General features: G+C 48.3%; 1 protein-coding gene and 1 pseudogene across 3 annotated transcripts in view; one reads left to right on the top strand and one right to left on the bottom strand.

The window, feature by feature from the left end:
• Positions 1-25066, bottom strand: part of LOC139054780 (activating molecule in BECN1-regulated autophagy protein 1A-like) — a 123053-nt gene that overhangs the window by 13755 nt on the left and 84232 nt on the right. For all 3 annotated transcript variants that reach the window (XM_070532385.1, XM_070532387.1, XM_070532386.1), the window contains 4 exons: positions 20124-20328; positions 13657-13740; positions 818-1077; positions 287-349 (listed from right to left, as the gene is read on the bottom strand). In XM_070532385.1, coding sequence (XP_070388486.1) covers positions 287-349; positions 818-1077; positions 13657-13740; positions 20124-20328 — 612 coding nt within the window. The remainder of the gene's footprint in view (positions 1-286; positions 350-817; positions 1078-13656; positions 13741-20123; positions 20329-25066) is intronic.
• On the top strand, positions 17325-18156 carry LOC139055000 (uncharacterized; annotated as a pseudogene).

Genomic DNA, 25066 nt, shown 5'->3' with positions numbered 1-25066 from the left:
AGATACTTCGGATTGTATGTTTTCTCGGCTAGTACGTTTTTTTCTTTCTTTTTCTTTTGCAAAATGCATGAATGAGATTCTACTGTATATAGGTGGTACATTACATTCAGGTGCGCTTTTATTTTCTTTCTTTGAACCCGTGGAAACCCGTGGTGCTGTAGACTTACGGGCGCATCACAATCAGGCAAATATTATAATTCCCTTCTACGGGCACTGTGCGGGCACTCTACCACGATAATCAACCTCGCACTGGCGCAAGTCAATCAAGGAACTTTGCGGCACTCACCGACGAAGAAGAGGATGAGCCTTCAGCGTCTGGTGGAGTCAGCTTGAAGATTTGGGCCACCACCTGCACAATTAATGATTCAAAAGAAAAAAATAATTGCTCATATGTGCTGAGGACTACCTGATACAGTCCCTTTATTACCTACCCGATACAGTAGCTGCACACAGCAAGAAGAAAATATTTTCATGTGATGCTGAAACATTTATTTTTAACAAGATTATTCCAGAGAAATAGTACTAAAAGCAGGTTGATCTTGTTCAGTTTAGTTGAGCACAAACGGTAGCAAGGAGTGTGCGAGTAATTCAGGCATAAGAAAAGGCTACCGAAGCCATGTTTTGGCTGCAAAAAGCAGATGTTCATAGTTGCTTACGTGCTCCTCTCTCACAGAATCAAATTTGCCATGTGTGCCCCACTTCTTTCATGGGAAAGGAACAAAGAACACCATGGACTATGGACAACACAAACGAAAGAGAGAAGGTTGAAATCAGAGTCAACTGGCTCCAATGGTCACTTGTCCCTATGGCCACTTGCCTCCCTCTCCTGGGTGAAGTATCCCCGTGTGGCAGCGAACCCGACAACTAGGTACCGGGCAAGCGGGGACAGGCTGACCGAAATGGCATTGGCCCCAAAGCTCCACGTGTGCAGGAGGGTTCCGCGCGGCCGTAGCGAGTAGACGCACAGCGAAGCCCCCAGTAGACCACAGGGCACCAGGGCAGCCAGCAGACCACCGCCCAGAGCCACACTCGCATCGTTGTGTATCTTGCACCGGGGTGCCACCAAGCATGCCTTGGCTGCATTACCCCAACAGGACAGGGGACACAGTTGGTGCACGCAAGCATGTCACAGCAAAACGTGTTTGCACAGTAACAAATGGGTTAATGCTAATATGTGAAACAGTGCAAACAGGACAATAGAAGTTGGAGTAAGTACACAGGTCAGGCACTGGCTCACAACTGAGATTTTTATCGAGAAAAACAGTGAATAAATACAAAAGGCTAATCTGCAAGTGGATACACTCATCCAACAGCACCAATAAGCAACTCTATTTAGCAATTACACAAGGAAACACATCAGGATAGAAAACTGAGTGTGTTGGTAAGTGCTCATCGCGTGTGTCCTTTGTGTATTGTCTTTGAACTTTGTCTAATTGTGAGTGCTGCACAAAAATACACCACGAAGGAAATACACTTGACCCTAGATATAACAAACACGGATATAACGAATTATTGGGTATGCTGCAGTACACTTATGACGATACCACATATAACAATACGTAGGTCGTAACAATGAGTCAACTAAAGAGTATCAACTCATGCATAACTAAGTCCGTCTGTATTTCTGCCACTTTTACGTTGTCACTGTACGCTGATGCAAGGACTGCAAAGGCTTGAGTCATATCTGCATGTGAAGTCTCAAGAGCACGCGGCACATCATCATCATTCAAGTCAGAGTCGCTATTTGGCAGTGGGAGAACTTGCTCAATTATTTCGTCATTGTTTGATTCGGCAGCTCACGAAACTGTGCTGTCGCCGTCTGCAAAGTTTTCAGATGTAACGGCAGCAGGAATCAGCATACCACAGCCTAGCAGGTCATCAATGATGTCCTTATTTGAGTTCGTTGTGGTAGGCATCAGTTCAGCCTCTTCAATTGCTGAGTTGGGCTCATTCGGACTGCGACTCGACTCATTTGGAGTACGACTGCAAGGGCACCATTGGTGCCATTCGATGTGGACTGACTATAACTTCATGAGGGAGACTTCTGGAGACCGCAGAGAGCTGTCTGAAACGCAAACTAAACAAACAAGCACAGAATGACAGAACGCTGTCCAGAAGGCAAACTCGGCAAACACAATGGCAATAGCGGGTCATGCGTGGGGGTGCCAGAATAGGATATGGTGATCGCGATGTAGATGTGACCTCAGAATTAAAGTAAAGCCTCCAAGATTGGCATTTGCAGTCAAATATCTAAGGTATAGAGCAGCAACCAAGCCAAGGCCTCAGACATCATTGCCCAGCACGTAATCTCTGAGGCCGTATTTGATGTCTTGTCGAGGTTGCCAGAGAAGATAATGGTGGCCGAGTTGGCGTATGCTATAGCCATGGATGGAGTCCGAATAATCGAATGTAGAGCTGGCGGCAGTCCGAAATATCGGTCATCTTTACACATTAAGCCTATGGAGGCATTGGTGGTGCCGTGAAGCTGTCCAAATTACCAAACATGTCCGGATTATCCGTGTCCAATTTATCGGTCGGTGACTGTACGCTTGAACCTCGTTATAACGAAATGGGATACAGTAAGACTTCGTTAATTCGGTTCTCACTGGATTGAAAGAAATGGCCAAATTAAACTAATGTCAAATTAACGAGGGTATCAAGAAGACAATAGACAGTTTTAGTACTGCGTACGTAGCGTACACAACGGCGTTGCATATGTAACATCGCTGCGTTCTGCAAACTGTGCATGTGCAGGGTGGTGGTGGTAAAAACTTTAATTCGTCAACAGAAATTGATTTAGGAGATTAGATGTGGGAAGTCATGATGGCTTCGTGAGGTGGCCATCAGACCGTGTCTTACGGCGACTTCTAAAGCCCAGGTCACGGCCTGCAGTTGAACCGCAGGTTCCGAGCTGGTCACCGCAGCCTCCCACTGCTCTCGGTTGGATAGCTGCCATTCGGCTCTAGGTTTGAGCTCAGGGCATCCGTGCAAGATGTGTGCTAAATCGGCTTTGTCGGCCTCGCATAGCGTACATTCAGGGGAGTGTGTCCCTGGGTAGACTATGGATAGCTTGTACGGGTTGGGGAAGGTGTGTGTTTGGAGTTGCCTCCACGTCGCCTGCTGGTTTTTGGTTAAGGAATTGTCAGGGGGTGGGTATTCGAGTCTGTCGTTTTTATAGTATTGCGTAATTTCGTGGTAGGTTATCATGCGCTCTTTTGCTCCTCGCAGGATCGGTTGGCTCACTGCCCGGTTGACGAGTCCTCGGGCGAAATTGTGAGCCGCTTCGTTCCCGGGATGGGACGAGTGCGCAGGGATCCAGATGATTTTGATCTGGCGGGGCGTGAAATGTATTTTCTTCAGAATTTGTTGCGCCGGTTCGTGGGTTCTGCCTTTGGCAAAATTACGCACTGCCGTCTTGGAGTCGCAGAAAATTATTTTGGCTGCGGTATTTGTGATAGCTATTGCTATCGCGGCTTCTTCCGCTTCTTCCGCGTGCCTTCCAAAAATGGTGACCGCGGTGATAGGTTTGAGGTCGTTTCCTACTACCCCTGCGGAGAAAGCGTCGCGTTCTCCGAGTTCGGCTACATCTACGTAGACCGCCTCCTCGTGGTTTGCGTAGTGTTTCTGGAGTGCTTTGGCCCGGGCCTGTCTCCGTTTGCTGTGATACTCCGGGTGCATGTTCTTTGGGATTGGGTCAACCCTGAGGCGATTGAAGATGTCTCTGGGTATGGGCCCGACGTTTGTTTGAGTGCTCTCGTACGGGATGCTTAATTTCCTTAGGATGTGTCTTCCCGCAGGTGTCTTGGTTAATCTTTCGTATTGGGCTGTCCTGTGTGCTTCAACTAGTTTGTCCAGCGTGTTGTGGACGCCCAGTTTCAGGAGTCTCTCAGTTGGTGTGTATCTCGGCAGGTGAAGCGCCGCCTTGTAGGTTTGTCTTATGAGGCAGTTTACCTTTTCCTTCTCCGCTTTATACAGGTTGAGATATGGGAGGGAGTACACGAAACGGCTGAGCACGAAAGCCTGGATTAGACGCCGAAGATCCACTTCCTTCATCCCAAAGTGTTTGTTGGCGATGCGTCGGATCAAACGGTTGGTTTGGTTCACGCATGCCGTAAGTTTGTTGATAGTCACTGTGTTTTTGCCGTTGCTTTGTAGGTGCATACCTAGTATCCGAATCGTTTGGACCTCGGGAACTAGGGTGCCGTCCACGTATACTTCTATAGGGACTGAGGTTTTTGTATGGCCTCGCGGATTGTATCTCATGACGAGAAGTTCAGATTTTTGCGGGGAGCACGATAATCCTATCTTTCTGGCGTGTTCCGAGACTACGTCTGCTCCAGTTTGCAGTACGTGCTCGATCTCTCCGTCGTTCCCTTTGGTTACCCAGAGTGTAATGTCGTCTGCGTATAGGGAATGCGATAGGTTTGGTATTCCTTCGAGCAGCTGTGCCATGGATATGAGCGCGACATTGAAAAGGAGGGGTGAGAGTACCGATCCTTGCGGCGTTCCTCTGCTTCCCAGTGTGAAAGGGTCGGATGTGAGTGACCCGAAGCGTATTTCCGCCGTTCTAGCGGATAGGAAGGCTTTGACGTAGGTGTGGGCTCGCTCGCCTACTCCTAGATTTGAAAGGGCTTCCATGATAGCCTCGTGCTTGATTTTGTCGAATGCCTTGGTTAAATCCAGAGCTAGGATTGCTTTGGTTCGTTTGCTGTGAATAGGGTTAATGACCTCCTCCGATAGTCTAAGCATGAGGTCTTGTGTGGAGAGATGTTGTCTAAAGCCCAACATTGTGCTGGGGAAGAGTTCATGCTTGTCCATGTGTTCTTGCAGGCGACCTAGAATCACGTGTTCTAGCAATTTGCCCAGGCATGACGTGAGGGAGATAGGTCTCAAATTTTGTATTTGTAGGCTCTTCCCTGGTTTCGGTATGAAGGTTATCTTTGCGTGTTTCCACGCTGCCGGCAGCTTGCCCTTTTCCCAGCATTGGTTGAAGAGTTTTGTGATAGCTTTGATTGATTCCTCATCCAGGTTTCTCAAGGTTCGGTTTGTGATTCCGTCCGTTCCCGGGGCAGAGGATGTGCGGAGTTTGTGTAGCGCCGCCCTCACCTCCGCCGTCGTTATTTTCTCGTCCATTCCTGGATTCGGAGGTCCTTTGTATTCGGGAAGCGTTTCCTTGTCGGAGGTATCTACATATTTGCTCCTGAGTTCGTCGAGGAGTTCGTCATCTTGAAGGGGGTGTTCGTGTATAATGCGGCTGATGTTCTTGTTATGTGCCGTCTTACAATTTTCAGGGTCTAGGAGGTACCTGAGTAGGTGCCACGTGTCTTTTAGGCCCAGTTTTCCATTCATCTGGTCGCATGTTTGACCCCATTGTTGTTTGACCAGCTCTTGTGCGTGCTGTTCTATTTCTTTAACTAGGCGAGTAATTTTGAGCTTGAGTCTTCTGTTGTGTTTTTGTTTGAGCCATCTCTTTTGAAGGCTTTCGTGTGCTTTCCACATGTGTAGTAGTCTGTTGTCTATTGCGTGTGTTTCTGCTGTGACTGGTATGCTTTTGGTCGCGGTTTTGACGTCCTTGCCTAGCTGGTCAACCCATTTGTCGAGGTCATCTATGGTGGTGGGTTCGTCTCGTGCTCTGATGAGTCTAAATTTGTCCCAGTCGGTGATCGTGATCACTTTCCGCCCTTTCTTCTTTAGCGATGTGGCCGGGATGGTGGTTTCGATTATATAATGATCGCTGCCTAGGCTACAGGCGGTGTTCCTCCATTTCCCTTCTCCCATGTTCTTACTGAGCGTGAGGTCGGGGCTGGTGTTCATCTGCACACTGTTTCCTATTCGCGTGGGTTGTAGCGGATCATTCAGTAATGTTAGGCCTTCGTCTTGTATGTAATTCCATATGGCGGTGCCCTTCTTGTTGTTTATTTTGTAGCCCCAGGCCGTGTTCCTGGCGTTAAAGTCGCCTACTATTAATAGCGGCTTGTGTCCACAGAGCTTGAGTGTTTTGTTAACTGCCTCTATTATCGGGGGGTGGTTCGATCTGGGGGCGCTATATATGTTGAGAATAAATAGGCTCGCTTGTCCTCTTTTCTGTGGAATTATTTCCACGAGGAGGCAGTCCGCGTCCTTCGTGTCAATTTCGTGTTCGACAGCGGTCAGGTTTCTGTGGACCAAGACGGCCGCACGTGGGTTCTGCGCTCCCGTTTTTTCGTACGTTTTATAGTTTCTGAGTTTGGCTTTAGTTAGCGTTTCTTGCAGTGCTATGATGTCCGGTATCTCCGGCTTGTCTAAGTTTTGGATGTGGAGTTGTAGGTTCTCCCGCTTTGGGCGGAAGCCCCTGCAGTTCCACTGCCATATTTTGATTTCCTTAAGGTTTCCCTCCATATTGGTTTGATCTTTGTACCTGGGTGTTAATGAGACCGGATTTGGATAGTGAGATCGCTGCAAGTTGCTCAGCATGATCTGCGAGTTGAGTTTTTATCGTGGCTACGGTAGCCTCTGTTTGGCTTAGTCTGGTCTCGAGGGCGTCCATGCGCCCGTTTAGCTGCGTAGCTAATGCACCAATTTGTTCCTTCATGTCTGCCCTGATTCTGTCTTCGGTTGCTGCCATCTTCTCCTCCATGCGATCAAGTCGGGTGTTCATGCCTTGGATTAGGTGAATTACATCGTTTAGGGTGGGGCTTTCCACGTCTTTGACCGTTTCGATCGTTCTCTTTTTAGCCGGGGGGCTTCTTTGTGGTGACGAGGCACGCGAGGATGCCGCGGAGGGGGGTACTGAGGTGTTGGGTATCGTAGAAGGGGTGCGTTGTTTTGAGCTTTGTGTTTCCTTCTGGGGGGAGTTTCTACCCTGTAGGTTTACAATGATTTCCTTAAGCTCTTTGATTGTTTCATTTTGTCTTTCAATCATAGCCCTGAGCTCTGCGTTGCTATCTCTCTCTAGGGAGGTCTGCGGTTTCCAGCTCACCTGTTTTGGGCGTTCTTGACTGTCGGCTTTCGGGAGGGGAGGGAAGGAGATGGAGCGGCTCCGGCTTCTCCATCTTCTTTGGCTGGAGTTGGACCTTTCCCGGCTCCTGGAATGGTGTCTTCCGCTGTCTTGTTGTCCGCGTTGCCATTGGCTTTCGGTGGGTTTTCTTCCCCTGTAGTGGGGTCTTTCGAAGCGGGCCTTGCAGCTTCTGGCGCCCGTGAAATGATCTCCGTTGCACAGGATGCATTTTGGGGTGCAGTCCGGTTTCTCCTTGGCGGGGTGTTGCGTCCCGCAGCGGTTGCATAGGTTGGTCCTTTCCCTCGGGCAGACGTCGGTTCTGTGTCCGGCCCGTCGGCAGTTAAAGCAGGCTTCCGTTTTGGCACGGAAGGGGTAGCACGAGTATAGTCCTCCGAACAAACGGATTTGGCTGGGTACCTTTTGGGTTCCAGTAAAGGTTATTAGTACCGATGAGGTCTTGCCTAGCCTTCTTGCGTCTGCAATTTGGCACCCTTTGTTGAGGTCCTGGATGTCTTCGAGGATTTCCTCGTGGGTTTGGTCTTCAAGCACGTTGTAGGCGATTCCCTTGATGGCTTCGTCTGGGGCCGCAATGTAAGCATTTACAGGGTATATCTGGTCGATGATTCTGAGGTTTTGTAGACTGACATATTTCTTGACTCTCTCCGCCGATGGAGAGCTCACGGTGAAAGAATTATTGGTTGGGTTGACACGCACCTGGTCTTGCTTTCGAGCTGTAGCGATGTCCGTGTCGGACCCCTGGCATACCGTTTGCAGGAGGGTGGTGGCGGTGTGGAAACGGAGATCGAGGCCTCCTTTCGGTCTGAAAACCACTTTATAATCCGTGGCCGGGAGGCGAGGAAGCGGTCTCCTTCTTCTGATTGTTGGTCGGCCAGCGGCCGATTTCTCTTTCTCGGCGGCCTTGCCGTTACCGTCGTCAGTCGTGATGGATGACGCAAGCGGCGTCGCATTCTTCTTCCTAGGGTGGACGCGGTCGTGGGCCTTGATGGCAGAGGTCCAGAGCTTTTCGTTGTTGTATTCTTCCGGGGAGATATCCTCCCCATCCACGGTACATTCCATTCTGGCTCGGCGCCGGCGCCGGCGGTCTTCGCCGGCGGCGGCAGGGAAAGGCCCTAGTCGCGTTAGGCCTAAAGTAGGCCCAGCACGACTACGTGCGGCTCGGGGGAGAAGTGCCCGAAATCTGGCTATGAGCAGGTCTTGTCTCCAAAAACGTAGCGGTTAGGTGCACAGCACCTTCACTGACCTCGGTGTGATGTTCCCGGGTCGTCGTAGTCCGTAAAGTTGCCAAAAATCGGTCGAAAGTCGGCAGCCCATGCGAAACACGTCCGCACTGCTCGGCGGCAAGATGGCGACCCCCCTGCATGTGCAGAACGCAACACAAACGGTACGAGATGCGTAGGCGGCCGTTGTGTACGCACACATCCGATTCTTACGTGCGTACGTAGGGAGCCTTGCGTGCTGCTCTCGTGGTTCTCGTTTGTTCGGGAGAGCACGAGACAAAAGAGTTTCCCAAGATGGCAGCGTCAAAGGCGACTCGCGGAAGGCGGTACTTTCAATGGCCTACGATTTGGCTTTGCTGCGTGAAGTGAACGCGCAGAAGGCATTCCCAGACCCTGCACGTTGGGAATGCATAGCAAAAATAGGAACTTTGTTTTTGAGGAAGTGTTCAGTGTGTGCTGTTTGCGCGAAAGGCTCGACCTGCTTTTGGCGCAGTTTGTCGCAAATGACCGTGCCAGCCTGAGAAAGCAAGTACTCGTTTTTTTATTTTTCTCGATATGATTCCTGCATTATATCCGCATTAAAAGTAGAGTCTCTTAAAGGCCTAAATATAGTCAGACGAAGCGGTAACGCGTCCACACGTTACATCACGTTAGCGAGATCAACAGTGTCTAGTTTGGCCGACGGTTCGACGTACTGGCGGACACGGCCATACGCTCCGACGCGCCCGGCGTCTAACGCTCGCCCTCTTACGTAGGCAGGCATTTCGCAGTACTAAAAGCCCCAACGCGACACGCTCTCCTATGTTCCGCAAAGCCCTTGCGTGCGGCGTACGTATCGTCATGACGCAGTACTAAAACTGTCTAATGCACAAATGCTTACTACTTCATCATGTTTTTATTTCCACAATGAATGAGCAAATCCTGTTTCTAATTTGGGCAAAAGCAATGTGGAAGCTGCAATACTTGCCACCTCGTGACTGATTAGCACTCTCAGGGACAAAGGCCTCACGACTTCCTTCGCAGCGCACGGCATCATCTGAGGTGCTTTTTTCACTACCGTGCACACATCTCGATTATTTTTTTCACCAGTGAGCTAGTTGCCAACAGATTTTCCATCCATCGCAATGTCGCCGGTGCTCTTCATTCTCGACAGCTTTGCACTGAGTCAAAAGCAGAGACTGTTAGCTGCAACTGCTGAGGACAAAACCTCGGCCGATATTGATGCGATCATGTACGGCAACCACACAGTTTTAAAGGAACATGGCTGACATGTGCACCGATTCAAAATGACGCTATCATTTGCTGCAACTGGAGGTGAAACCGCATTTGCTATAGATGCAATCATGGGCCTCAACTATGCAGTTATGAAGGCACCTGGCCAATGCGCCATTATGCACGGTGGTAAACACGATAATAAAGGCTTTAAGGATGCAAATAGGCACGAAGTGCTCCAGAATTGCTATCATTCACGTACGATTAATGCGGATGACTACAATGCTGACTGCGCTGATTCGTTTCGGCTGGACGCATCGCTTTTGCTCTTCTGCGATGCACATTTGCGGCGCTCCGCACTTGCCTAGTTCAAAGAGCTATCTGAATTAACCAATGTGTGGCCAAACACGGCCGAATTAACGAGTTTGATTGCATTAAATAATGCATACACCTGCTGGGACCAGACGATGACCCCGAGTTATCCAATGTTTCCGAATTAATGAGGTTTTGCTGTACAGTTGACTCGTTACAACAGACCCTGATAATCCGACAAAAAATGTCCGTTTTATCCGAAGTCCGTAATAACCAAAACGCCTCACTTCCGAAACTTTGGTCACGATGTGTAAAAACGTTATTGCAAAGAGTGAGTGACAAACATCCAAAGTAAAAAACAAACAAACAAAGGGAGTCGCAATTTCATGTCAAAGGCAAAGCCTCGAACGTGATAGCAAATTAGCTGTCCAGAAGCACATGTTGCATTCATATTGCTCAGTAGACTACGAATATTTATGATTGCTTAGCGCAAACAAGGAAGGTCGGAAGGGATGGTGCTCCCCTTGTTCCCTTCCGTCCTTCCTCGTTTGCGCTAAGCGATCATAAATATTTATGGTCTACTGAGCAAATTAGTAGACAGCTATGCGAAGTAAGAATAGTAGTTTTATCGACCAAATAAAGTTGTAAACATTAGCTTACTAACTAAATTAACAAGCACAGTGTCACGCATGCACAGGTAAACATGAACATATCTCACTTGATGACTGAGGAAAGTCACTCAAAACTTTGGAGTGAGGAAGCGCGGCAGCAACAGCGAGCAAATTCACCTTCGTGCCGTCTCTCACTTCAAAGCAAACAAAACGTCAAAAGCACAGCACATATGAAGCTACCGGAACTTGGCGGATTTTGTCCACATAGCAGGTCGCTTTCAAGATATGGCGCCCAGGCTGCTGCGCCGTTAACAGCAGTTACCGCAGTAGAACCCTCTCTCCCTCACATCCCCCCTCCCCATGCCTCGGACGCGAAAGCCAGTGCACTTACGCCCCGCTTTTCTTTCTCCTCCCTCGCACGCACAATATTGAGCCGCCATCGTTGGCTGACCCTTGCAAGTCAGTTGCCAGCCCGTGTCGACACGGCAAAAGTCCGTTTTATATGCCCAATTTGGACAAAAATTGCGAATTTCATCCGCTATAGCCGATAGTCCGTTTTAGCACCGTCTGTTAGAAGCGAACTTCATTGCATTAATAAAATAGGTAGTGCAAACCAAGGTTTAAATATGGTCCATTATATCCGAGTCTGTTGTACACGGGTCCGTTGTAACGAGCGTAGACTGTATTACAAAATAATGATATAACAAAGTAGGTGCAATTCCCACTGAAATCCGCATGTATTCTAAATACCCTTTTAATGAAGCAAAACTGTTCTGACAATAGATATAACGAACTAGTTTCTTCTCTGAAACCAAAAAATACCAACTGCTGCGCACCCAGCATATCGCATCCCGCCAAGTTCTGCACTCGTTTGGTGCAGCAGTTGACAATTTCCATGTAGAATACGTCGTTGAACAACACTGGCCTTCCTCACTGCCACGCACAAGCAGCACTTCTTTCTTATCGCATGTCTCTCTCGCTGCGGTAGGTAGCTGGCGAAGTTAGGTGCGCCCTCTTAGATCACAATCTGGGAGGCCACACCTAGCTGCGCCCAGCCAAATATCAATCATGATGCTCGTGCACAACATGCTATAAACAAGTGCCTCCACTTCTTTCTCTCACTGCCACACGCCATGCTGTGCTAGGCGTGACTTCTGAGATTGCGTGAAACAGATACGAGCCAGCGGAGCCGTGGGGCCATAAGAAAGCAGCAGATCAGATAGTTTCGCTTTCAATGGCAGAACATGTTTATGCATACGTCCGTGTGTCTGGCGTTGTGCAAAGCTCAGTCGGCCACATACTTCGACGGGTTTCATGACAATATGAGCGAGCTAAGTGAAAAGTGGAAGAGAAAGACCATCACACTGGAACATAAGGATGCTACCGTTAACGGCTGTCAAGTCAGGTGCTAAAAAGTCTCATGTTGCGCACACCGGAGAATCTTTTGCTCCTGTTTTATTTAATTTTCATAGCATGTAGGGCTGCATAGTGGTTCAGTGGAGCTGTGGTCTTCTTTGCATGTTTAAAATTGTGCATACCTATGGATATATACTACAGTAAATGGCAATAGTCAGTATAATGAAGTAATGAATATAAAGTAATTTCGGCTAGCCCTACAGCTTCGTTATAACAACAAGCTGAATAGAATGATCAAAATTTTGCCTCTTGGATGGCGTTTTCCATGCAGACTGAGCTTGACATTTGTGTTGCCAAGTTTCCCTTAAACAAATGATGACGAGACGTGGTGAAAATTTTGCCTTAGCGAGTTTGTATCTCCCGCCATTACTATGCAGTGCACCATGCCTGCGCGCTGATTGCAAAAGCCACGAAGAACATTGTGAATAGGCGCATCATGCCACAAGTCAGCACCAGCTGGTTTGTGTCCACGTGGTATGTTGACCACGACTGTGCGCAGTGGCACTCTGCCCTTTCTACAATCTCTCCCTCTCTCAGTGAGGGAGAGATCTCACAAAAGCAGTCTTGAAGCAGCACAGTTTGTAGCAGATGCTGGCGACAAAGCACAATGCTGTGTCACTTGAGACGAAGCTGCAAATTTTGCAAGACTCAAAGAAGCACGAGCTCAAGCAGTCAACGACATCGATGATTCTGAAAACTGGGAGCGCCGCAATCATGAAGGCTGAAGTTGCAGGCTGCCCTCCTCGGGTGTTGGAGGTTGTGGGTTCAATTCCCAACGCCGCTGGGCACCCGCTGGTTCGCAAATGGGTACAAGTGTACGCCGGCATAGTGTTCGGCTTTCTTCAGGGGTAATACACTTGGGAAAGGAGCCTGCACCTCAAATTCTCGTTGGGACCGTCATGAGCACAAAAAAAAAGAGAAAGAAAATTGATAAATAAATAAAATAAATAAATAAATAGAATAATTAATTTATCAAAGAGAGAGAGAGAGAGAGAGAAATCTATGGGCCGCTTCCATGGCGGCCACTTCCCATGCGGTGCTCTAAATGCAACTATTGAGGTGAGGATGCCTTTGGGTTGAGGACAAACGCTCCTTACCAAGCGTTGAGGTACCATGGTGGCCAAGCACTGACTGCCATGCCTAGATATAAGAAAAGTGCACTAAAAAAAGGATTACAACTACATGACATACAGCGGGCAGACAGGTGCAAACAAAATGGACATTTAAAGTTGGTGTTAAGGCTGTTGCAGCTGTTTGTTCGGGTGTTTTTTTGAACAGCCCTCGAACTCTGAAGTGCAGATGTCTAATGCGCCCTTGACTGCGTCAACCGTGCGACGCCGGCAGTTTAGGCAGCGTTGCACAGATTTAGCTTGATTGTTTCTACCTACATGTCCAGTAAGTGCACAGACAAGCCTAATAGGCATGCTTGCTGCTGTTCGCCTGTGGACATGCACACACATCTACGGCCCTCACTCTACACATGCACATAATATCTGGCAAAATCACCAATGAGCCCCTCTCTGAGTGGCCTACTTTTTGCGATGGTTCCCGCTCGCCACCACACGGGCAAGCAGCGACTTTCCGCCCCAGCAACACTGCCCTGGCTTTCAGGCCATTAGGCATAATCAGAGCTAATTCACCGGTTGTCGGCAACCAAAGCTGCAGTATCGTTGCCGAGAAATCACATCACCAATGAATGCGACAATACAGAGGACAATCAGAATGGTGCAATTTTCCTACATTGTGTGCACAAAGAATGTCCAAAATATCTATAGAGATGGAGCAAGACGTCGTACAGGATCTGAAACTTTATTATTCTGAAAAAAAAAATGCCCCTTACTTCATCCCCCCTAATGCCAGCAGGCAGGTCAACGTCAGAAACGCTACTCACCATCACCAATGTCTGGTAGCTCAGAGCCAGTCATATCCCAGCACTGGATTCGGTGGGTCAGGTTCGGGCCTGTCTCGTACACACCTGGGAAAAAAAGGAAAATGTATTTCTTTATTCTCTATTAATATAAGTGACAGCTGACACATGAGCGGCTTTACCATGGTGAACTGCATGGAAAATGACATACAAATGGGCTGTCACATGAACCACAGAAATGCACCAAAAACAAAAGAAAGGTATGCGGCGTGTGCAAGAGATGGCGCCATGAGCAGGCGCAGCTAGAGCAGCGCGCTGGCCCCGGCTACGAAGCTGGTCATGCCGAGGCACGACGGCGCCGCGAAATGCAGGAATACCCATTGTGACAAAATTTTAGCTTCATTAAAACAAGGTTTTACATGGGCACCTATTAGAATTTAAGGGGGAATCATGATTGCTTCGTTATATCCATTAGTTAATTATATCCTGCTTTGCTATAACGAGGTTTTACTGTAGTAAGCTGCATGAGCGATTATTTAATAGTACTAAACTCTCATGAATTCAGACATATTTGGCTACGCTGTTGTTCATTCAGACAACCCACAAAATGCACCGAGCATCACGAATGAGCAAAAAAAGCACTGCTAGTGTCCAAACAAAACGAAGAGGCAGAGTCTGCACCACATAGTCATTAAAGATAACTGTACACAAATGACACCTTTTTGGTCTTTACATTATCATACAAACATTGTTTCGCTTTTTGACAGTGACTGCTGCACGCCTTTGGAACTGAGAGGCCACCATCCAGGATTGTGTCAAGAGCAACGACCATAGATTCATCTGCAGCGGCTGCAGCGAGTACTTTCGTTTTCAATGCAAAGAGCTGTTATCATCAGCCTATTTTACGTCCCCTGCAAGACGAAGGCTGTGGTCTCCCCAGTGGTCTCCAATCACCCGTCTTGCACTAGCCAATTCCAACTTGTGCATAGTACGATGTCACAAAAACTACGAAAGCCGTAGAGGATAAACAGCAATTCCACTGCAACCTGCATGCTCGCAACAAACCTAACGTCTATATTGCAACGGATGTTCTGCTGCTGACCAGCTCAGTGGTGAAACAATAATCAGCACATGCGTGCAGTTGTGAAAACCATGTCTATTCTGATGACGCAGGTCAGACAACGAGGCTGCACTGTGAAGGAAATTGCTAGGCCCTCACTGCTGCGAGTTCTTATCAGTCACAAGAAGATGGGAACTGAAAGTTCAAAGCTGATATAATTGCAAGTAGAAACGAGGGTTCTGGATCTCAGTAAATAAAAGCGTGGTGAGGTAGTAAGCATTTGCTAATTGTTTTCTCAATACACTTGATAACTAACCACTACAGTAGCTTGTGGCGGGATCTGGTATCTCACAGGAGTACCGGCCACTGCAGATTTGACCTTAGCGAACCTCAGGCCCGTGTTAGCGGTCACCTTGTGTAATCTAGCGCACCAGTGCGCGCGCACTCAGGCTGCAAACAGAGGGTTACCATGTGCTGCGTAAGCAAGAAAACACAGTATTGACTTCAGTTAACGGAAACAGTTTATTTGCCTCCGGTGACACCCTGCACTGCACAAACACCTGGTCCCAGGGCAGTGTGGGAATTAAGTGGCTCCATGCCAAGGGTGCAAAACACAGGAAAGGGTACCACTAGCACGTCGCTCTGGGAGGAGGATATGATGAGTTGGTTCAAAAGAGTGTTTAGGCTAGGGACGGCAATGGCCCTTCCAACCTGACGAGGCTGCGTGCTGGTTTCGAATGTCCCTTTATCGACATGACAAATACACACACGACAAGCTTTGTGCAACTAATACCCCTGTCAAACAGGCAAATTTAGTGCCATTTTCAACTAGTGCACTTCACCGCTAGTGTCATTCACTGGTTGTCACTTGGGAACGTTGAATGGCACTTGCTGCAAAACGAACTTGCCAGCGAATGCGTTTGGCGAACTCATCATGCTGTGTCAAAGTGTGTGGCCTAGCAATGCTTAAAGGGCACATAAAATCATTAGACTGATGCTGAACGCCTATTTGGTAGTCATTTTAAACCATGTTTTCGTGATTGGAAATGCTATAAGCCAATACAATGTGCTACACTTAAAAAAGAAAGCTACTGTACTATTATCGATCTCAGGCTGTTTATGTGCAACGGCCACATAATCATTTATGCCTGTGTATGCCTGTGCTAGTCACCCTACCTGTACAGCTGCCTTCATTAGTTCAGTTTATTGGATGGACGTAGTGCATCAATGATGACATGGTCGGGAGAGGGGACCAAGGCACTGATACGTGAGGTGTCTTGATAGCACTGTTTCTCGCTAATTAGGATGGCGACACATTTGTTGTTGTGGTACAAACGCCATACAGACGCTCAAACGGCGCACTCTTTCGTCGAGCGCAGGTGACTCTAATTCGGTGCACCCACGAGCCATTGTCGCAGTGGATATACGCAAGGCATTTGATTCCGTCCCACATAAAACTATCATGATCAAAGCACGTGCCCTTGGCATCAGAGGGAATATGTACAACTTCATAGCGGGTTTCCTTGAAGAGCGAAGCTACCAAGTCGAAGTTGGTCACGACGCCAGTGCCATACGAACCAACCGTGTAGGCGTCCCCCAGGGCTCGGTTATTTCACCGACGCTGTTTAATATAGCTATGCACCAGCTACCTAAGCACCTTGCCGACGTATCGGGCCTGAAACACGCGGTGTACGCCGATGACGTCACCGTGTGGACGCATCAAGGGTGCATCGGGGAGCAGGAGGACGTCTTACAACGAGCTCTCGACATTATTCACGCCTATGCCACGAAAACGGGTTTACACACTGCCCCAGACAAAACAGAGTTTGTCGTCATTCATGGTGGCAGGTCTACCTTTGGAAAGCAGGAAGAAAAGCAGTCTTTTAAACTGTACATCGGTGACCAACCCATCACACGGAAATCTACTATCCGAATACTCGGTATGCACCTAGACGAGAACTGCACAGCTAACACTTGGTTCCAATGCATTACGAAGACCAACAAACAAATCCTGCACGCTTTACGCAGAATCTCTACCCGCACCCGTGGAGTAAACGAAGGTGAAATGCAGCAGTTCACTCAAGCTTTTCTTGTCTCCCGTATCATGTACGGGCTGCCGTATCATCCAGTCAACCGCACACAGATGCACACGCTCGACCGGTTACTTAACGAATCCAAACGCATTGTAACTGGACTCCCAAGGTACACAAGCCTCGAAGCGCTTAAAAGTTGTAGCAAACTCAACAACCTGTCCGAGCTCGTAGACATGCACATTTATACACAAGAGACGAGACTTCGCGCCACAAAAGCCGGGCAACACACGCTCATGCTCCTCGGGTATGACGTCCACAAAATGCCCATTTTGTCCAACAACACACCGCCGTGGGAAATCACGGCTCTCACCGATGGCAGGCCACTTCCTCTCAATATGGACCCCACTCAGTGAATGCGGCACCTTGCATATGCCAAGAGCCATGCTAAGGCTACGAGTTCACTCTCCTTGACTGAACGCATCGTATACACGGACGCTGCACTGCCTGCAGACGACGTTAGTAACACCTGTTATGCGACTGCGTGGTACGACCAGACAAATTAAAATCAGAACCGCCGCCATCATATATCAGCAGAAGCAATGCCCAGCACCCGCGCTGAGCTAATGGCCATCCTAGATTATTTGGAGTGGGCCCTCGCAACTTCATCTCAAACTGACCCTGTTGGCAATCATGTGTATACAGATTGCCAGGCTGCCCATTGGGCATGTGCTAATATTATTTACACAGATCTCGTACTGCAGAATATCCGGCACCAGGCACGCCTGCTCCGCGAATGCGGTCACGATGTTACCATTCACTGGGTCCCTGCACACTGCGGTATCCCCAGAAACGAGAAGGCTCATAGACTGGCGCGCGCTCATCTCTCTACCGTGCTAGCCAGAGCCTCCGATAATCCTTATCCTCTCTTAGCTACCACACCTGAGGTAGCAGACCCAATGGCAGACAAGCATGTGACCAAACAACGACGTGCCCGCCTACCTCGCAACAATGGGCAATCCACTCTCTATACCATCACTTCCACAGAAGGTATTCACACGGCGAGAGTCAGTCTTGCTTCGGAGAATCCAGACAAGCACCCTCCTTACTCCTCACTTGTTGAACCGTTTCCACAAGGGTGGCACACCACTACCCGTAAGTGGGTTCTGTTCCATGTGCACATGTCGTGCTGATCTAAACCACCTTTGTTGGGAGTGCCTCCTCTACATCCCACCAAGGCTTCGTGCCCTGGCCACCATACAGCGGGGATCCTGGCCTTCTTCTCTCCGGACTTGGGCTTGCCCGGATACCACGTCTCCGGACCATGCCATCGAGCTCTGGTGAGCACTGCTGCTGTTCCTTCAGGACCCTGCAGTACCACCCGTTGGTGATCGGCTCCGCGACAGCCACAAGCGTCATGCCGCCCCCACATAGCTGCCTCCAGGACGTTCATTAATAAAACGGAGGCAGCCTTACCCTTCCCCTTTTCCAATAACACCCCTCCTCTTTCCACCGCAGCGTCTTCGACGCATTTTAATGTGGAAGAAACGTGGTTTGATTCATTCATTCAGGTGAAAGTGGTGCGCTGCTCTTGCTCAGTTGACGAATAAATTGAGTGGGGCATGTCAGTCTGCCCATTTAACTTCTCTTTTGCAGACGTGTCCTTGAATACGCAAAATTGACAAAATTCTCTATGTTATCCGTGCGTGTGAAAGGTGAATGGAGTCCCTGAGTGGCAAGCAAGCAACAAATAAGCACTGTAATAACACACTTCAACTGCTCACAATCCGTTCTTGCGCCATCTGCAACAGAATCTGGCACTTTCCCTCTCCTCGCATTAGATGCGACGCTCTCTTGTCCTGGCTCTTGATGATCAATAATACTATTGCGGTTGCAATGAACTACTTTACTTGCAGTGAAACTTATTATAAATGCTATTTTAAACTATGACACACTGTTATATTGAAAACCATGCTTAAAATAACAAATATATATGCCTGCTGATGCACCCATTGCCAGTGCCACCAATTCCAAAAACACTTTTTTTTTTTCTCGTGTAGCAGTACGCCACCAAGGTGACACGGATATAAGACGTGACCGAGGCAGTCAGAGAGTCTGTGCCAAGAGGATTCACCCGTTGGCACACAGAACCACTTGAGCGATGCGAGAGCCGAACCGTTGGCATCAAAGGCTTCAACACTGGTGTTCGACGGCAGTCAAAGGAATCGGAACCGGGAAGATGAGACGTGTTGGCAAAAAAACTGGACTGACCACGTCATGCCTTTAACGCCAATTCGTGGACCTTGAGGTGGAAACTTGACACTCTGGCTTGGTCACCTAACTGTGTCTACCGCCGAACTCCTTTTCTCCTAATCACGTTGCGCCAGCTTCTTTCTCCAGACTTTCCACGTGCACCGCTGTATTCATTCTCTTCTGGTGCATCACACACAGGGACGCCAGTATCTTGCGCACACCTTAGAGACTGCACCCTGCGACACGCCGCTAGGGAAAAGTGACCCCATGGCTATGCTGCCTCCTCTCGCCATAATCAATGGGCCCAATCGGAAGAGCCAGAGCAATATCCGTTGGCTTAGGCCTCCAATAAACATGGCCTGTTGTAGTGTGACCACGTGCGAGCACTAGGCACCGTTCTTCAGCTTAGCGTTCGGAAAAGGAGCAACACAATGTACGCGCTCGCCTTAGGTGCAAGGCACCACAGACAAGCTCAAGTCCGATCGATGGCCAAACAAAGGGGACAACGAATGAGAGGGAAAACATGTAGACGTACCGAATGGTGTCCCAGAGAGGTCTCCCCAATGCTCACTCTGCCGATCGCGGGTCTGAAGTGCCCCACTGGAAATCGGACCGAAGAACAAGACCCCACCCCACTGCTGACAGCAGTCACGGGGTAGAAAGGGGGATGCATAGGTATGGTAGAACAGGTAAAATGCCCACACAAAGGCACCAGGTGCCCCCGAATTCCCACAAGCTTAGTGCCTATGGCATTGTGCTGCTGAGCTTGGGGGCTCTATCCTGGCAGCAACAACTGCATTTCAATGGGGGCGGAATGCAAAAAGACAATTGTTTACCCGAACTCAGATGCACATTGAAGAACCCCAGGCGATCAAAGTTAATCTGAAGTCCACGACTACAGCTTGCCTCATAATCATATTGAGCTTTTTTGGTACATGCGATTGCAGAACTTGCTATTTGTTTTTTAACATCTGATGGTTTGTCATCACATTTATTCACACATCTTTTTTTGGTACTGTGACATTCGAATTAACCAAGATTTCATTGTGCCACCACTGTGGTAACACAAGGTATGGTACTAATACCAAACGTGCCCTTACGCTTCGTGTCTGGGCAATTCAAAGAAGTTCCTTATGGGCAACACTCACTGAGTCGTGGTCGAAAGCCCCCCTCGTAGAGGAGCGAGAAGTATGCTGTAGAGGGTGGGGGGCCCATCCACAGAGCGTCCAGGGCGGTTATCCGAGCAGAAGGGCCCCCTGACAAGATCACGGGCAGTGGCGGGGACCGTGGTCTCGGAGGCACAGGGGCCGTGGGCCTTACGGGTGGCGGTGACGAGGGTGGAGACACGTGCACCTGCACATGAGCATCAAAGTAAACCTAGCCGGTCACGCAGTGTGATAAAAAATTAAGAGTGATCAAGACGAGGGTAGCTAAACATTTTTTAAAAATTTTCCCTTTAAATATTGAGTGTCACCCCCGAGACTTGGTGAGGCTGCTTCCTATAAGGTGATGGTCCAGGCTAGTTGCTGCATGATAGACTGTTTGTCCCCTTTTCTACGTGTTTTATGCTACCCATTGTATAACTGTTTCCTATGCTTCAAAACACTTCTATGGCACAGCTGAAAACTACAAGAACAAGCTGCAAAGAGGAACTATTGTCTGTACGTGAGCCATGTAGAACTGGCTGGAAATGCTGCTGCCCACTGAGACATCCGGTGTAAATTGTGAAATATCGCGAAATATACAAAATATTGCAAAAGCAAAATGATCTTTCAAAGTGATCATCCAAGCATATGGCCCAAGTTTGTGAACGTGTCTCTACGCAGAAACGCGTACATATGCTTGGCTTTAGCCTAGACAGTCGCTGGCCAAAATTTTCCAGCAATGTCTTTCATTTTAATTGTTTTCCCAATTCGTCTATCATCAAGGCAACACTACACCAGTGTTATCAGGATCAGCTGGCCAGGAATGGGGGAACCGAATGCGCATGACAAATCACGCAAATAGCAAATGCAGCCTTTAGAACTTAGTGGCTTGGCTTGTCCTGCGGTTTGGGCTCGGCCAGTGACTACTAGCAGATTGACTAGGCTTCACTGGTTTCAGTTTCAAGACGGCGCACTGGTGACATGGCCAATGACCATGATGGCAACGCACCAGAACCAGACTGTCCCTATTTTTGTTCGACACAGCCGTGCAATCGGAGTTCGAATTATCACACGATGCACTGTAAGGTGTTCAAAATTTTGGTCGTCCTTATACATTATGTCTGAGGCCAGTGGCAACGCTGTAGAGCTGTCCGAATAATCAACCCTGTCTGAATTATCAATGTGCAAGTGTATTTGACATTTGTCATTCCAAATGAAGAACTATGTACATTCTACTGATTTACTAAACCTCCATGGTAAAAGGCCCTTCATCAAGCCCCATGGCAAAATTTGGTTCTACACTGGAAGCTGTAAAGCGCAGCTTAAGAAGCGTCTAACTGGAATAATTTCTCAAATCACTTCATTATTGGAGGAGAGATACAGTCCACGCCCATTACAATGGATCCGCACACAACAAACTTTCATGTAAGACTATTCTTCTTGCTTACTTTGTTCCGCCTATATTATCAATGCAACCAACTCCGCTTTTAACGGACCCAGCTATAAAGGGCTGCTCGCTACAATACACAATTTTTGAAACAAATTGCATCTGAGTGGTGCAAATAAAGCATAACTCTTAATAAACATACATAGTGCCACAAGCATGCAGTGATGCATACTTGTGTCAGTGTACTGCACGCAACTATTTCCGGCCACATGCGGAATTTGCAAAAATACCCTTTTTCTTAAGGAATGAGCACACTAGCGGCAAGCTTCCAGGCATGTCCTGCCATGCAGCACCCCACCGGTGGGGAATTTTTGTAATGAACACCACCACCGCCCACCAATGTTGTCTCCAAGTCAGGCAAGCACCAAAAGCCACACTAGCCCTAGCCGGCTTTGAAGCCAAGCCGTAGTAGTATACGGTGCTTCAAAAACAACAGCCAAAATTGCAAAATTTGAGAACGATTTTTGAGAACGGTTTATTTCTCATCGCATCAACTCGTAAAAAATGAAGATATACGATGCTATTCATGGTGTCGGGATTGCGAGGTGCTCGTGCTGCCTCTCATGCAATGTAGGGGGGGCCAGACGCGGGCTTCTAGTTGTGCTTGCCTTGTACCACGGCTCTCATTCGTGCCAGAAATTTGACTGCAGTTGTCGCTTGACGTGTAATGTAGAATTAAGACATTAGTTTGCACTGCCGGCCACTGTGTTGCGTGTAGGACTGGAGACAATTTTTGTCACTGGCGGCGACGATGTGCTCGGGCCTGGTGGCATGCACGGCAGCACTCGCTGGCCAGCCAGATCCCTGCCAGTCAATCTTGCTGTTGTGCAGGTGTACATCGGCAAGTGCACTTATTTATCTTTTCTTCATTAAAAAAAAAGAGGATAAACAAGTACATGTGTCAATATACTGTATTTACTCGCATAATGAACGCACTTTCTTCCCAAAAAATATGCGCAAAGTTGGGGGGTGCATTTATTATGCACGGTAAAATATTGAGCATTTTCTTTTTCTTTTTGCGGCCACTTCTAAAAAAGTCTCTTTCACCCGAAACGCCAACCATCGATGATGATAGCAAATGTGCAGACAGCTACAGGAAGTAAGGACAATAGTTTTATCGGCCATATAAACTTGCAAACATTTGCTTCAACGCGGACTGAGTGGCAAAAACGCAGCACGCACAACGGTGCGACCCGCCATCGACTCAGCACCTGACGCAGATCGCTTTGAAGATACGGCGCACCGCGGCTGTGCAATGCGCAGTTGGTGCCAGAGTAAAACGTTGTGCACACCCCACCCTCCCTTCTCTACCCCCGGCGCCATGTGCACGACGGAAGATGGCGCGTTTCCTCACCGCTTTCCTCCCTTGTACGCGGGAGATTAAGCCACAATCGTCGGCGCCCCTCGGGCACAGTTGTGCAATAAGAAGTTGCTGCCAGAGAACAATGCCGTCGTCCCTACCTCTCCTCCAAATCAGGGCCTTCTGCGGGACAAAAGTTGGTGTGCGAGATCGAGCCGTGATCGTCCACTTTTCTCGTGCGCGTTCACTCACACTTACACCATGTGGCACATGGCGTCAACAATGACGGCAAAAATGCGCCTGGAGTGCCCATATAATTGCTATCGCAATAAAAGTAGGAGACACGGTGCGATTTGGAGTCTGACACGGCGATGGCCCCAATCACACCCTCCGAAGCCCATATCAGATGCCGAATCCTACGGTGTGTCTCCTACTTCACAGCAGCAAGTTCAGGGTACGATCATTATGTGAGAAACAGAAAAAGAAAAACACTTCTTGAGTAGAAAAGTGGGGGCTGCATTCACCATGCAAGTGCAATCATTACACGAGTAAATACGGTATATATGCGCTCTAGTACCAGGAACCAACACTTGTCAGCATTGTGTGTCGAGAAAACAGCGCAAAGATGCACTGCTGCATGGCTGTACAATTACCGTGTAAACCTGTTCCTCTATAGCTACCGTATCTACTCGCATAATGATTGCACTTTCTTGTAAAAAAAATTGCCGGAGATTCAGGGGCGCAATCATTACGCAAGTTAAATTTCCAGCGAAAAGAACAAATTTTTTTTTGTCATCCCACAGCAAATGTGGGATGACAACAGGTCAACAAACAGGCAGCTGCCACTGTAACAGTGAGGGATACCAAAACAAAAATGGTGGCCGGTGGAGCAAGCCAAACGCGCCAAATGAACCCAACGCTTATTTTTTTTCTTCTCGTGAGTACATTACGTGCATTGAAACAGTTTCTTCTATATCAGTAATGAATAATATCGTTAATATCAGTAAGTCTGTGGCAATAATGTAGCCATGTCCACTTTGAGGGGACAGAAACAGAGATGGGCACGCTTAGCCTGCCAGTGACATAGAAACACATGGCCGGCATGCAGCGAAAACTGCGGCATTTGTCTTCAGAACTATCCTGATATGGCACGTTTCTGCTAATGGTGGGCAAATATCTTAGCTGTGTTACAACCGTCGGCATATGAATAGGGTACACTTCTGACGTATCAGTGTAAACGTGGCTACTGTCGTTGCTGCTCGCGATTTGTTGGGTGCCCATAAGTGCAGACGAGAAGAATTTAAAGGCGCCTTTTTTGTTGTTGTTGTTGTTGATCACAACCATTATAAAGCCAAGGCAAGTTTGGTTGTAGCTCTTTTTTTTGTGTGAAAGGGTGGAAAGTGATGAAAGAAATAAAAGGGGGCATCTGTTTAAGGTATGTCTTGAAGAGTCGTTCGCGTAGCATTCGACAGCATTCGACAGATGGTAAGCGCGATCATCATTAGCTGGATTTGGCACACGACATATAGCTGCGGCAAGTTTGGAGTGCGATCATTATGTGAGTGCGATCATTATGCAAGTAAATACGGTATTTATTTTCACTTTGCTGCTCTTAGTGTTCTTGTGATCGCTGACAGGTTACAGAGTGGTACGTGCCATGCTTCGCCATTTCACAACATACCACGGCCCTAGTTTTGAATAGACCGGACTTCAGATATAATGAACCTTTTTAGGTGAATCACACTGGTCTACTGTAAGAGCGTCAACTGTAGAAGAAATTAACTGTCCTCTTATCACGCCACCAGAAGGCAAGTGCCCCTGCCAACGGAGACACTCTGTCCCTCTGCATTCAGTAGCATTCCATAGTGGTGCTCCTTTCATGTCTTCTCCCATACCAGAGCTGAGGAATGTACAGCGGCTTAAGCCCCCACCTCCTTCCTTGTGGTACTGCGCCTTCCACATTGGATTAGTCATGGTGAGTACCGAGACACGCACTGCAAAGAGGAACGTGTGCACGTGACCGTGGCTCTCTGGCTGGGAGCGCACCACCTCAAGAGAGAAGGAGTATGGCGTCTGCTTCAAAATTTCAGCTGTTCTCATGGCACGCAGCATCAGTATACGTTGCATATGGAATTGTCAGTGCGTCCTATAGACCTTTTCATCAGGCGAGGAGGATAGGGCACGCGGCGAGCCTTTCCT

This window comes from Dermacentor albipictus, chromosome 1 (assembly GCF_038994185.2).
Source record: "Dermacentor albipictus isolate Rhodes 1998 colony chromosome 1, USDA_Dalb.pri_finalv2, whole genome shotgun sequence".
NCBI lineage: Eukaryota > Metazoa > Arthropoda > Arachnida > Ixodida > Ixodidae > Dermacentor > Dermacentor albipictus.
Note: the sequence above shows the minus strand (reverse complement) of the source record. Positions and strands in the feature narration are given on the sequence as shown.